At 41.3% G+C, this 13,944-nt stretch overlaps 2 protein-coding genes across 8 annotated transcripts in view; both read left to right on the forward strand.

Annotated features, from left to right (window-relative positions):
- The first annotated feature begins 482 nt into the window (after window positions 1–482).
- casp2 (caspase 2, apoptosis-related cysteine peptidase) lies at window positions 483–9,888 on the forward strand. 6 transcript variants are annotated; one of them, XM_014334509.2, is made up of 13 exons: window positions 483–648; window positions 1,084–1,248; window positions 3,005–3,175; window positions 3,271–3,345; window positions 3,528–3,710; window positions 3,927–3,996; window positions 4,431–4,522; window positions 4,775–4,957; window positions 5,512–5,640; window positions 5,756–5,846; window positions 7,425–7,625; window positions 7,991–8,100; window positions 8,204–9,888. In XM_014334509.2, the coding sequence occupies exons 2-13, from the start codon at window positions 1,099–1,101 to the stop codon at window positions 8,336–8,338; spliced, it is 1,590 nt and encodes a 529-aa protein (XP_014189995.1). In that variant the 5' UTR covers window positions 483–648; window positions 1,084–1,098; the 3' UTR covers window positions 8,339–9,888. The 6 variants fall into 6 exon arrangements, with proteins under 6 accessions (XP_014189995.1, XP_005925326.1, XP_014189996.1 ...); XM_005925264.3 differs by having other exon boundaries at window positions 7,425–7,613; XM_014334510.2 differs by lacking the exon at window positions 3,528–3,710 and having other exon boundaries at window positions 484–648.
- A 113-nt stretch (window positions 9,889–10,001) lies between these two features.
- clcn1b (chloride channel, voltage-sensitive 1b) overlaps window positions 10,002–13,944 on the forward strand; it is a 33,881-nt gene continuing 29,938 nt past the window's right edge. For both annotated transcript variants that reach the window (XM_042222144.1, XM_005925263.3), the window contains exon 1: window positions 10,002–11,374. In XM_042222144.1, coding sequence (XP_042078078.1) covers window positions 11,324–11,374 — 51 coding nt within the window. In that variant the 5' untranslated portion in view covers window positions 10,002–11,323. The remainder of the gene's footprint in view (window positions 11,375–13,944) is intronic.

A 13,944-nucleotide genomic window follows, 5' to 3' on the forward strand; every position in this document is an offset into this window, starting at 1 on the left:
TTTATACTGAAAAACTGACATCAGGTTGTTTTGAATATCAGATTGTAACTGGAGGCAGGACCTTACATTACAACTTATCCTGCCATTGCTCATTTACAAACTCAAATTTTAAACCCAAGTTTCAAGTTTTATTGTCATGTACAGATAAACAGTGTAGCCACATTTATCCATAATGAAATTCTTTGGCTCGTGCTCCTCAGCTTTAAATGAGCATATAGAGAGTGTGCAGCAATCCTGCTGCAAATATGTGACCTTTAAGTGTCTTTACACTCCTCCTTTTTAAATAGCTCTCTATTCGAGAGGCCTTTGTGCCTGCCTTCTTATCAATTGGTTACTTATTAACTGAAATGAGATTCAAATTCAAAATACCCTTATTTCTGTTGTTCACACAGCAGTTTACTGTACGGTTAAGATGCCATTAAGAAGAAAAGAAGAAACGATTGGTTCACTGAAACGCCACTCAAACTGTACACCGCTCTCATTGGTCAGAATCCAAGTCGAAGAGTCTGATGGTCTGTTTACCCCGCGGAAGTTCGTCTGTGGCGTGTAGACGTGATGTTGTTAGTTTGCGTTTAGTAAAGGGACTTACGGAGACATTTTGCTCATTTTTAGGGTGTGTTGATAGTCTGTTGCAGGAACAGAAGAGAGGTAAGTAGTGGGGATGCGGGGAGTCATATTAAACCCACTTCAGTGCAGAGAAAGTCGAAGTTAGCTAGCTAGTTAGCTAGCGTTTATCACCATCAGCCAACACCATTTAGATTAGCGTAACTTCTCTTATTGTAACTCAGCATAGTAAACTTACATTGCTAATATTATACTTCCATTATTTTTCCTCTTTATCTTATTATTTGGTAGATACTTTACTGAGTTTACCATTGTATTGTTCAGCTTCTGTTGTTACTGGTTTATTGCTGGCTCAAAGAGTGCCTCATGGTAACGTTATCGCTTGTGTTGTATTTTGTTATAAGGGTGTAACTGAGGAGCCAAGCTAATAAAGTGACTGTTCCCAGTGTTGGACAAAAACGTCCATATGCTTGTATTGTTCCCAATGTTCGTGTATCTTGTTACCTGCTCTGGATACAGTTTTTGAGGGGAAAAATGTTGGAGTGTGGCATGATGGAGCGGGACAGGCAGGCTCTCCGAAGAAACTCAGCTATCCTGTGCAGACAGCTGGTGGTGGATGAGCTGCTCATTCAGTCACTGCAGGCAGACGACATCCTCACGGAGAGCATGGCAGAGAGCATTATGGTATGTGGATAATAACTACTATATTAACAGTGAGGCAGCTGATTCTTAACAGTTATGTGAGTTTGAGTTACCTCCAGTTTGCTTAAATTTAAGTTAACTGAATTTTAGTTGGCTGTCAGCAACTTTGCTGAAGGTTATGGTCAGTTTTTAGCTTGTGGTTTAAATGTATGTGGGAGTCAGAACCTCTAATCCTCCCAGGAAATAGCTGTTAAGTAAAAGGTGACTACAGAAATGTTTCCTGCAGTTTTACAGGAACTACCACCATTTCTGCACTCTGGCAGCTAGTATAGGCTCCAGTGGCAGAGAAAACATGAGTTAGATAGGTAGTTAATAAAGTAGATGATTAATTCTACAATTAAAAAGATCTCTCACAGTCAAATCCATAAAGTTCGACAGTGATATAGTTTATAGTATAGTATAATATTTTTCTTTCAGCATACTAACGCTTTTGATTAGAAATAAAGCAGTCCTGATGTGATTGATGGATCCTTCTACATCTATTATCACAGCAAATTATCAACACTGCCTATTCAGTGATGAGTAGTTGTGCTTTGAATGAGGCCTTTATCTTCTGTGCTGTGATTTAGGTACACTTTAATTAGGTTTATCTGTCCCAGAGAAGTTTTGGGTTTTCTAGTTAAGTATAATCTAACTGTATACTCTTATTCTTCTTTAAAGTCCGTCACCTCAGGTATTTACATAGTTGGTTCACTGTAATGTAAATTCTCCTCAGATGATTCTGCATAGTCACAAAATGCAGGCGGGCACGTGGCTGTCCACGTGGCCACTCACGCTCCCCATCTGATGACAAAATTTACTTCACTCAGACCTGAGCGGACTCACAGAAATGGAAAATATAATTATGAAAATTGAACACATTTTAATTCTGTCATTCTGCAAGCTTTTTTAATAGCTATGTAATGTTTTTACAGCCTAATAAAACCCTTCATATTTATTTATCATTGGATGCATATATAGACTAACTGCAAAGTCAGCACTTAAAATCTCTACATGCTTTTTATTATTTTGATTTGGTAATTGAAATAATTAGGGAACATGTCACACCTGTTCTAAATACTTCAAGCATGTGAAAGATGTGTAACAATGCAAGAAATGTCTGCTTTCCTAAATTATTAACAAAATACTTTTGCTAAACCTTATGCATTTAAACTGAAAGTCTAGACTGGAGAGTCTAGTGTCTCACTATCCAAAGACTTAGGGATCTTACTATTTTAGAGGTTTACCAGAGAAAACCAGCTGGGAACCACAGGGCAACGTCCTTCAGAGACATTAATATCCCTTTTCCACCGACACAATGCTGGTTATCAATCTAGAACTAATGCCAGAAAGCTGGCACTGGCACAGCACCACAAATTGCCAGGCTAATGTCAGAGGAGATGCCGTAATAAATAGTTTGTGTCTGCCATGATTTTACTGCAACTTCTAATAATTGCAGCATAGTAACCTTTCAAATTGTCGGCTGTTTCTCAAAAGGCATCACCATAGAACAGGCTTATATTTGGTGGAAAAGGCATTTGTGAAAGTTTTGATTTAATCCCTCAAGGTTGAAATCTTTACTTCCGACTGTCCTGTCTGAGGACCACCTTTAAACATCTAAAGTTTAAGGTGTCTGGATGAATTCACAATCAAATGTTATAATGTTGAGAAGGTGAAAAAAAAGTAAAACCAAATGTATTTTTTAATTAATTCGTTGTTAGTAAATTTTATGTTTCCGATGTGATCTCTTCTACTCCAGGCAGAGCAAACGTCTCAGAAACGCAGCTGGCGTTTGCTTCTACTCTTACCAAAACGTGGACCCAGAGCCTTCAGCAGTTTCTGCTCAGCTCTTCAAGATACTGAACAGAAACACCTCTACGACCTGCTCATAAAATCACCAGAGAAAGATGGCAGAGAGACACACACAGATGTGAGTGTGTACTTGACATCAACCATACACATGTCGCACAGCAGCAGTATAAACAGCAGATTTAGTGCAGTTCTTAGACTGCTTTCTGCTCACAGAGTTTTCAGCCTGAGGAGGAGCCACAGGAGAAGGCAGGGCAGCTGGTTATGGAAAGAACAAAAAAGAAGAGAGAGGTGAGCTTGCCTATGATTATCGAAGGCAATGTCACTCTTGGCATTTTTGAAGTAGAAGACATCATTGCATCATTGAACGCCTTTCATGCCTCTTTAATAGATTTTTCTTTAATTATAAATGCTAAGATTATATAGAGTAGTATTTTGGGAATTGTAAGCTTCAGTAACATGACGTTTGGCAGGCATCTTCAGAAGACAGAGAGGAAATGTATGAGGTGAGCAGCACCTCATCATTCCCAGTCCAGGCATCAGATAGCTGGCCTGGCTCAGAGTCATCAGTCAGAGACTTACCCACAGTCAGGGCTGAGGACAGGAACAAACAGAGACTGAGGACAAAGAAACGAGGAGCAGATATGCAGACAGATGTGAGAATCACAAAATGCATCCATCTCATTATATATATCCAGATGGCCCACCTGAAGTAGAAAGGCAGGCAGGAGTTTCCCAAATATTTAATCTAGGACTGCAGATGTCATATTCCCACAAAAACAACAGCTGCTTCCACTGTATAGAACAAAATCCTTCATTATCTTTTTTGTACGGTCTGTCTTTAATAATTTGTGTATCATTTTAAATTTCAGAGGTCTACGGACTCTTCTCTTCTACTTCCAACTCAGGAGGAAATTGCAGCCAAGAGAGCAAGGACACATGGTGAGCGGTGCTGCAGAGCGTCTATGCGTTCATTTCAAAATGAGTTTCAGTGTGTGTAATGTTGTTGTCAGTCTTGTTTCCCTGGAGACATGAAGTTGTTTCTCAACAAAAGGCTTTATGTGTTGTTCATTTTTAAGACAATTTAATATATATGTCACAAAAAAAACCATTTTGTAGCCACTGACCACTTTAGGCCTTTAGTCTCCTGTTATTCTGTTGATTATTTGAACTGTTATAAACACACATCATAGAGAAAAGTGTAGAAATGTTGTTTTTCTAGCAGGTACCTACTGTCTCTACCTGCAGGCACCACACCCCAAGAATGACTCATTGACAACATGATACTCTACTGTTAGACAACTCCATTCAGTGATGAAGACTAAGAATAGTTCAGTTTGTATTAGTTTGTGATTGTTTGTGTGTATGTGCTGCAGAATCCATGGAGTTTAGTCTGGATGCTGACAGTCCCATCAACAGTCCGGTCCTACCCTGCACACCTGACTTTTACCTCTCCCGCTGCCAGCAGGTGCGATTTTGTTTTCCCATCAGCGGGTCAGTTGAGCCCATGCAAAGGTGCTCAGTTTTGTTTGGATTTACTGCGACCGCCTAAAAATGCATGTCTTCAGCATTTAGCTATGTTTATGTAACAAGCATAAAAATTGCAAATTTAATCCTTGGGTTTTGTCACTTTGTTAAAGTTTTTTGTTTTAAACAGATTAAAACAAAAAACCTTATTGTGTATGAATTTTCTTATATAGGTCATTCCATTCTCATTCAGTCTTACAGGTTGAGTTCATCGCCTCGTGGTTTTGGCTTGGTGATCAGTAATGTGACCTTTGACCCTTGTGCTGCCCCTGACCTTGACCCTAGAAAAGGCGGCGAGGTGGATGATGAGGTCCTCAGGAAGGTTTTTACAGAGCTGGATTACATTGTTGCTGTGCACAGAGACCTCACTGCTCAGGTAAAATGATGGATTTTGCAGGATGTTGGAAATGTGACACTTTTATCTTATTTATTGATAAACCTAAAGAAAGGACGTTTGGGCCAAACAAAAGAAGATGTTAGATCCTCAGCAACCTCTTCACCTGACACAGTTTGGAGAAAGTCACTTGTTGAAATTTTTAAGTTAAGAAAGACTGGGGATATGGTGTAGACAGGTTTTTTTAATGTAGGATTTGTTCTGGTTAGCCCACTTTCACTGCTGTCTGAGGAAGGTGGGAGGTTTGTCACAAAGTAAACACACTTCACGTTTAATTAATTTAAGTCCAGATGCACATATCCTGCCTTGAACCTGATTGTTTACTGCACATCATGGTCTAATGAATCCATTGCTAGTGAGGGGGTGTCATCCTGCACACTTTAAGTCAGACCCTAAGTTGAGTGTTTCCATTAGTGAGAATGAAAATGTTTGAATACAGCTTCTATGAAATTTGGACTGAAAGATTGTTGCGTTTGTGTTAACGCTGACTTTGACCACATATGCTGATGCTTGTTCTTGTTCGTATTCTTGTGTAGGGTATGAGGACCTGCATTGAGAACTTTTCCAGACGGCCAGAGCACCGGACAGTGGACAGCTGTGTGGTGTGTCTGCTCTCCCACGGAGTGGAAGGGGCAGTGTACGGTACAGATGGCAAACTCCTCCAGGTCAGTTTGTCTGACACTTTACTGTGTAGATGTATGGTATGTCATTCAATAACAAAGATTCAACTGCTTTTTTCTGACATTTAATGCTAATTGTGTTTAACTTGGTCAATTTCAGTTGGACTGGGTGTTTGAGGCCTTTGACAATGCACACTGTCCACTTCTACAAAACAAACCAAAGATGTTTTTCATCCAGGCCTGCAGAGGAGGTAAGATGAATGAGATTGTGCAGCACAGCAATAAAAAAGAATTATACGGTAAACATGTTCTGGGGACTGCACTGTCCACAGTTCTGAGAAACTACCTGGGTAAAATCTCTTAGAGCCGTGCAGCATTATGAAATAGTGGTACCAATCTTCCCCTTCACATGGCCAGATGTTGTCTGCTGTCATTGTCATGCCCACTGAGAGAATCACAGTGGGTGGCAGTTTCAGAATCGCCCATTTACTCTACAGTTCCAGCTGTGGATTGTGCCAAAATCTCAGTTTTGTGTCAGTTTTCATCTTCTTTATAATATTTTGATGAAACTTCAAACAAATTCAGCACAATAAAAATAAAATGAATCTGTGGCTTAACAAGCTCCAAGTCAGTTGTTCTGTCTCTGTGACGGAGGTTATGGCCTGACTGCACACCCAGTGATGCTCATGACAGATCCTTAGACCCCTCAGGAGCAAACCTAATTACTTCCCACACTCCCTCGCTGCACACAGAGCCCAACACAGGTGTGCTGCTGAAAGGCTATTAGATGTGCTTAGCAGCTCTGGAAATAGCTTCAGTGAAATTCAGATATTGCTTATTTAGAGTGTTCATGGATACATTGGTATACTGCCAGTTTTTCTTAATAAGTAAGAAAAATAAGTAAGTGTTGTTTGCAACACAGTGGTTAACACTGTGAGGTCACTGCAAGAGGGTCCTTGTTTTGTGGAATATACATGTTCTCTGTGTGCCTGCATGGTTTTCCCTCCAAGTAACCCAGGATCCTCCACCAGTCTAGGGCATGCACGTTAGTGGAATTTGTGATTCCCAGTTGGCCGCCGGTGTGAATGTCTCTGTGATAGCCTGGAGACCTGTCCAGGGTGTATGCCACTCCTCACTCAATGTTAGCCGGGATAGGATTTAGCTCTCCTGTGACCCTGAGTCCTTTAAACGGTTAAAGAAATGGATGGATGGATAGCTAAAGGCTTCAAAGTGCCTGCGGCGTAGTGCTGTGTGAATGTGGCTTGTGGTGTAGAGTGCTTTGGGGGCAGTCAGGTGGACTAGAAAAGTGCTATGTAAATTTCAGTGCAAGATTTCTTCGTTTTCTGCCGTTCAGAAGTTTAGAAAAACATTTCAACCAGGGCTCATGCTAAATGCCAGTGATAGCTTCGCTTTCAGACTTTTTCCAGAATTCATTTGGAATAATACTTGAGTTTATCAAAGAGCTGCAGGAAACCCATTGAGTTCAAGCTGTTTAGCTTTTTTAAGACTGGGGCAACAGCTTGAGAAGCATGCTAACTGAGCAGGCACAGCTTCATTGCTCCATCTATGTCTGCTCAGGTGGTGTTACAGTGCAGCGTTGAATCACACATGCATTTTTTAATCTTTCAGTTTTAATCTCTTCTGCTTTGGTTTGTTTTCACTGGCCTATAGTGTCAATAAAATGCTTTGCCCCTTTGGTGGACAGTTGCATTCATTATTAAAGAATATTTGAGACAAATGACTAAAAACTGCAGTAATCCAACCCAGTTATTGCAATAATATTGCTGCTAGATCTTTTTGGGCCTAATTGAAACTTACTTGTCTTCCAGAGGAGATGGACTGTGGCGTGGAGCAGATAGACGGGCCAAAGAGGACGTGCTCACCAAGCTGTGAACAGCGGGATGCTGGCAGGGAGGGACAGGGGGATGCAGACTCCAGACAGAGGGGGGACACAGGAAGACCCAGGATTAAACTTCCCCAGCGGTCGGACATGATCTGTGGCTTTGCGTCTCTCAAAGGTCAGAGAATTTGTAAGTTTATCTAATTTGTTATTCTGGGGTGGGTTTATATATGATATTTTATTCATTAACTGAAACACTGGTGTAAGAGGAAAACTAATGAGGCCATCGGGATCAGCAGTAATGGTTTTGTAATTCTTCTTTTTTAAATTATCTTTGGCCCTAATCATTATTTCTGCTTTTTGTGCAGTGCAATTAAAATTTCTGCTTGAGAGGGGTTTTTTTGTGCACAAGCGAATCAAAAGTGGATCTGAAATTGATTCTTATTATGTAAAGCTTTATTATGTAAAGCTCTACCAGACAACACCTTCGCTCTGTCTTTCTGTGTCTCATCTTGATGTATTACACTTCTGCTGTTTGATCTTTTCCTCCTCAAGGCACAGCAGCCATGCGAAACACTAAGAGAGGATCCTGGTTTATCCAGGAACTCAACTCAGCACTCCGCCTCCACGCCAGAGACACCCACCTTGCGGACATATTGGTGCAGGTAAACATGTTTTTTCAGACTGCAGTTGCAGATTACAAACTGCTATTTTGATATATAATACATTTTTGAAACCAACATGTCTTTTTTTTTCTTTTTCTCCCAGGTGAACAGTCGTATTAAGGAGAGGGAGGGCTACGCCCCAGGTACTGCCCACCACCGCTGCAAAGAAATGTCAGAGTTCACCAGCTCATTGTGCAAAGACCTCTACTTTTTCCCCAAACACCAGCCCCAGTATTAATATGCACATTAACACACACAGATCATTCCTTGTATTGAAGCCTGGAGTAAGGGCATCACAGCTGTTTATTGCACACCACACACTCACACATTCCCCCCTGTTACAACTTGACATCCAAATGTCTAGTGGTTTTAATTTGTCCATTCAAACCACTAGACATTCACAAGCACACACACATATACACAAATCCTGGAAAGAAAAAAGGAGCGAGCTTCTGTTAATCTACATGTACATGGAAATGGGCAACCTATTGGCATACAGTGTGCTCATGTATATATTTGTGTGTCTGTGTCTATGCCAGTTAGAGGGTTTAGATGTTAATCCTTTGCAGTCAAACTGCACAGCTACTTTGAGCTTTCACAAACCTCTTTTTAAAATGTATTTTGTACACAGATCTATTTTTGTGGCTTTATTTTGTATGGAATTCTTTTTATAAGGATTGTAAGGCCCATTCTTATATTTGTACATAATGTATGTTAAATGTTATGAACATTTCTTGTTATTAACGTAGTGACAGGCAGGGGGCAGCGCAGCAAAATGCATTTCAGCATCTCGATTTCATCAATATTAACATCTCCTTCTGTTGAAGAAGAGCTTTATTGTCATGGCAGCCATGGTTACAGACAGCTATGTTTAAAATTAAACAATAGAGTTTTTGAACTATTAAATTAGAATATATGATTTTTTTTTTCCTCACATAGTTTGCCTTACGAAAAGAACAACACCTACAGGGCAGCTTCAGTATGAAGTTTATCTTCTCACTTTAAATTGACATTTACTGATATTTAGTAAATTTCTCTGTCAGGGTGGTGGAGTGCAGTCTGGTGCTACATGTAGGGTCACTTACAGACAGTATGAACTCTGACCTTTACACATTTTACTTGTAGTGTTTTTTCCTGCATAGGAGCTGCATATTTAGAAAGTCTCGCCATTGTATTTTACTATAATCGATGCACAACACATAAAAAAGTGTCTTCCATTTAAAAAAAAAGCCTGTGCCAGCTGAGGATGATGTGTTGGATAAGTTTATGACCATGGTGCTGCTTTCATAGCATATTATAAGTCTCTGGCACGCCTCCAAACAAAGTATTTCTGAAAGCTGCTCCAGAATTTATGGTTCCCAGAAAGAAAAGAAAACTGACCAGGCAAAGTATGTTTTAGTTACAGCAGTGTTGCAGTGAGGGGCACAGTGGTTGAAACAGTATTGATTGTTAACTATCAGTAAAGGGATGATTTTAAAGATCCTGTGTATGAGGCGGTCTTAGCAGAGTTTACCCTGGTCTGAAGCGTGCTCACTCCACTTATGTTTTAGTTTTAATAATTAAGGAACATAACTTAAGAGAGGAAAAGATTGGACTGTTATAAGAGGATAGTTTTCCTGTAGAATGAGACGTTTTGCTGCCAAACTCTGCTGAAGTGCTTTGTAGGGTGATGTGATGTAGGGTGGGGAGGGGGCAGGAGAGACTTCAATATTAATTACTGCCAAATGTTGAGTATAATAAAAGACTGTGGGTTTTAAACAATAAAAAATGTCTGTGTTTGTTCTTAAAGCTGTGTTTGTAATTGCATTTTCTGCAACGACAGCTTTTATGCACAGGTTTAGATCACGTTGCATCCGTAAAGTCAAGGCCCTCTGCTCAAATGTACACTGTTGCCGCTCCTGTGCATGCTCCGCTCCATTTGATCCTCCTTGTTGCTGTGTTTGTGTGTGTTGTTCCCGGCGTTCAGCTTGTCCCCCTCCGTTCTCAGGTATAGTATAACTGGCTCCCCACTATTCCGCTGTGCTCAGGTCGTGCTGCGACCGGGACAACGTACGCATCTCTCACACTGCCCGCCACCCACTGATAATGTTCTTAGTGTATCAGATAGAGCCCCCCGGGCCAGCTGTCCACAATCATTCTCGTTTGACATACACGCACACGCCGGTGGTCTGTGTAACACATTTCTCCCTGGCCTCCGGTATAGCTGTGAGATCAGGCTGTTATGCATTAGCGTGTGGGCCACAAAGCAGGGCTGGGTTAGGGGGGGATCTGCCTGTGCTTTTGTGGTTGTCATAATAGCTGCTGGTGTCAACGGGTTAGGAGGAGGAACCAGAGGAGAAACCCGCCAGTGAACTAGAGATGTTTAATTTAAAGTTGCTTGAATGGGATGTTGGCTGAGCACACCAAAGGCCCGATGTAAAGCACAAATTCACCTCCTCGCCTATCCTCTTGGTACCTGGATCCTGTGCAGAGCTGATCAGTATGAGCTGAGCTCTTGCTATTGGGGGTGTGTCTAGGGGTGATTTTTTTTTCTTTCCCCCTCCTTCTAAGAGAGGACTGCCATAGCATGTGAGTGTTACGGGGATTGCCTTGCGGCATTGGCTGAATAGGTGCGGACTGTCATAGGGGTGTCATGTGCACCTTCCTGCTCACGTTGCAGGGGCAGCCCTATGTTGGGGCGGGGGGGGGACCCTTCCAACTACCACCCCTCTCAACACTCCTGTCCAAACAAGAACAGGCCATCCAAACACACACACCTAATGGCCGTCTGGCAGGGAGGGTGCTGCTTAGGGCAACAAGTTGCGTGTGTGTGTTATTAGGTGTCTGCAGTTCTAATAAAGGAAAGCAGTGTGTCCTTCACTGCCTCATCAGATGGCTTTGCTCTGCTTTGTCTGCCTTTCTGATTTCTGTCTATGTGTCTGTCGGTGTTGCGGTGGAGCTGGATGGCTCTTAGACTGTGGGTCATCTGGAGAAAGGCGCTTTCGGGATGGACCTCACCTGTACTTATGGACTATCTCTATGCAATGAGTGTGTTTGAGACTGAGAAACTTTAGATGTTTTTGTGGTGTTTTTGACCTGGTGTGAAGTGGGTATACAATAAGGCAGCGTGTGTGTGTGTTTGTGTTTGTGTATGTGTATGTGTGTGTGACATTGCTGTTGCCCACGCCATTAGAAATGCTGGGGTGTCCAGCGAGATTATTTTTGGATCAGTGACAGCGTGTCAATGGCTGCAGATGCATCGCAAAGGAAGGCTCTGAGCTACCAACAGACCCTGGTAGGTCTTTCCCAATCTTCCTTTACTTGCCTGCCTGTATGCTGTCCTATCTTTAACTTCCAAAGGTTTTCCCTCGTTTCTCTTGTTCTGCCATCACACCTGCTTCTCTCTCATCTTTCCATCAATTCACCTGTCACTTCCTCTCTTCAAACCTTTTTTTTTAACCGTTCTTCATTCTTAATGATTTTTTTTTTTTGGTCTAGCCTTCATTACTTCTCTCCTACGTCTACTTTTTCTACCCATCATGCTTCTCTGCTCCATCATACAAAGTCCTCCTCGTGCTCTCCTACTAAATCAATAATCTTCATCTCCGTTCTCGTCCTCCCCCCACCCACCCCAACTCTGTCTTTTCTTCTCGAACAAGATTTATTCAACTTCATGTCAACTTTATTTCTGCAGCTCGGATAGACACGAACAGTCTGTACAATTTCTCACCGCCCACGCCTCAACCAGCTGAGTGAAGGCGATAAATGGAAAGTCATCCCTGGGAAAATGGAAAAAACCCTCGATCGTTTACATTTCTTTTGCGACTCATGTGCATCTTCTTTCTGATGCCTTGTAAAGTCATTGCTGTTTACATGTGGCGGTGGATATAAATACCTATATACAGGAAACCCGAGCAGACAGGTTAGATGTACGTGGTGAGATGAAGTCATGTCACTTTATCCTCCAGTTCATCTGTTTAAATGCTTATCCAGAATGATAGTCATTCCTCCCAGGAGCATCTCGAGATGTCTGGTGACATTTAGCCACTATTGACTCTTGTTTTTTTTTAGCATTTTTATTCTCTTCTCTGCTGTGGTCATAGATTACTAACAGCTTCAGCATGCTCTTTTCTGCAGAGCTGATTGTGAGTTTGAGACAAGACAATGAGCAATTGAGGCTGGAGCAGCTGGGCTGTGTATATTCATGTAACTGATCAAGTGCGGAGGAGCAACAGCAGTGTGTCAGTCCATCCTTCTGCTCGTCTTCCTCTTTGCCTTTGAGAAGATGGACGATTGTCCAGAGCAAATCCCAAATCCCTGGTCCTCCTTCAGTCCCTTGGTGCTGCACAAGTCAGATATAAATAAGACAATTAATTAAATCACGCTGTTTACAAGCTTAATGTCTCTGTGAAGTCACACATCTCTCAGGTGTGAAAGCTGTGTCTGTGTGAGAGGAAATTAGAGCCTTGAAGGATCAGAGGATTTTATGTGCAGAGCTGTTAATAGATCGTCCTGATATAATTTGTTTATTGATCAGGAGAACTCTCCTGTGGTTAGTTTGGCTGGTTCACAGATTCACACCGGTGCCTTAAATTGAAGATGACTGTCTGTTTTTAGTGCTTGCAGTAAGTGTTGATGTTACGCCTGAGATTTGCTTTTAGATCACATATAACTGTTATTTCAACTTAATTCACAACAAGCCTTTCAATGATGTTCAAACAGCACTCGAGGGTCAGTTTTTGCTTTAGAGGATTGTGTGATGAATGAAGCCGTATTACAAAAAAAAGTAACTTTGCCCTCAGAAGGTTAATGTTTAGTTTTCATTCACTTACATGATTTGGTTCTTCACAAATTACACAAACTAGGTGACGAAAAATTTTAGTGGCACCAGTCGACTGATTTATACATTTTCATACCAAGCAAAAGTTTTCTGCTTTAATTCTAGGAAGAATATCTGTTGATGTTTCTCATGTGACCTCATGTGCAGATTACTCTCGAGCTGGTTGCCCTGGAAAAATGTGTTTTCCCCAACTGGTTGGCAGTGGTTTCTGGAGGTTCCTGGCACAAAAGTGTGCGGACTGACCAGAGCTTTTAGGAATAAAAGCAATTTTAAGCTGCTTCCTTATTCGCAATGATTCGCCGATACAGTTAGCACCAAATTTTTAATTTGGCAGATTTTTACGCCAAATGCATTTTCTTAAACCAAAAGGATTTGGGACTGAACCAGGGACCCTTCTGTGAATGTGGAAACCACTAACCTATGGGTTTTCTGTTAAATTGCTTAATAATCTCAGCTAAAAAATCTTTTTTAAAAAGGCAGTGAAGAGATCATGAGGATGTCTGGAAAGAAATGCTGTCCACCCTTCAATTTGGCCTCGGGCATGTCTTTATCCACACCTCATCAGGTGTAGTCAACAGTTTAGCCCAGGCAACACCAAAAGACTTGCACTGTCAGTCCAATGAGGGTAGAGAATATGGAGAAGTTTAAAAATACCAATATAATAATTAGAAAAGTTCAACTTTAGACAAAAGCTAATAAAAGATTTGAATTCATTTTGTTTCTTTTTTGTTTATCTGGTTTTCTGTGATATTTAATGACATTTAAGTGATGGATCTTTAAATTATCCACCCACAAAGATTAATGCTCACTGGCCTTGCAGAGTGGTGTTTATTCATTTAAAATCACACAACTGTTGGTGACTCTTCACTTTCCCAAAGAGGAAGCTCCCTCTGTGGACTCTTGTCACACTGACAGACGTTTCCACAGTGACAAGAGCAAATCGCTGCTTGTGAAGATGTACACACACACACACACACACACACACACACACACACACACACACACACACACACACACACACACAC

This window comes from Haplochromis burtoni, unplaced genomic scaffold (assembly GCF_018398535.1).
Source record: "Haplochromis burtoni strain Fernald_Lab_line unplaced genomic scaffold, NCSU_Asbu1 Contig_80, whole genome shotgun sequence".
NCBI lineage: Eukaryota > Metazoa > Chordata > Actinopteri > Cichliformes > Cichlidae > Haplochromis > Haplochromis burtoni.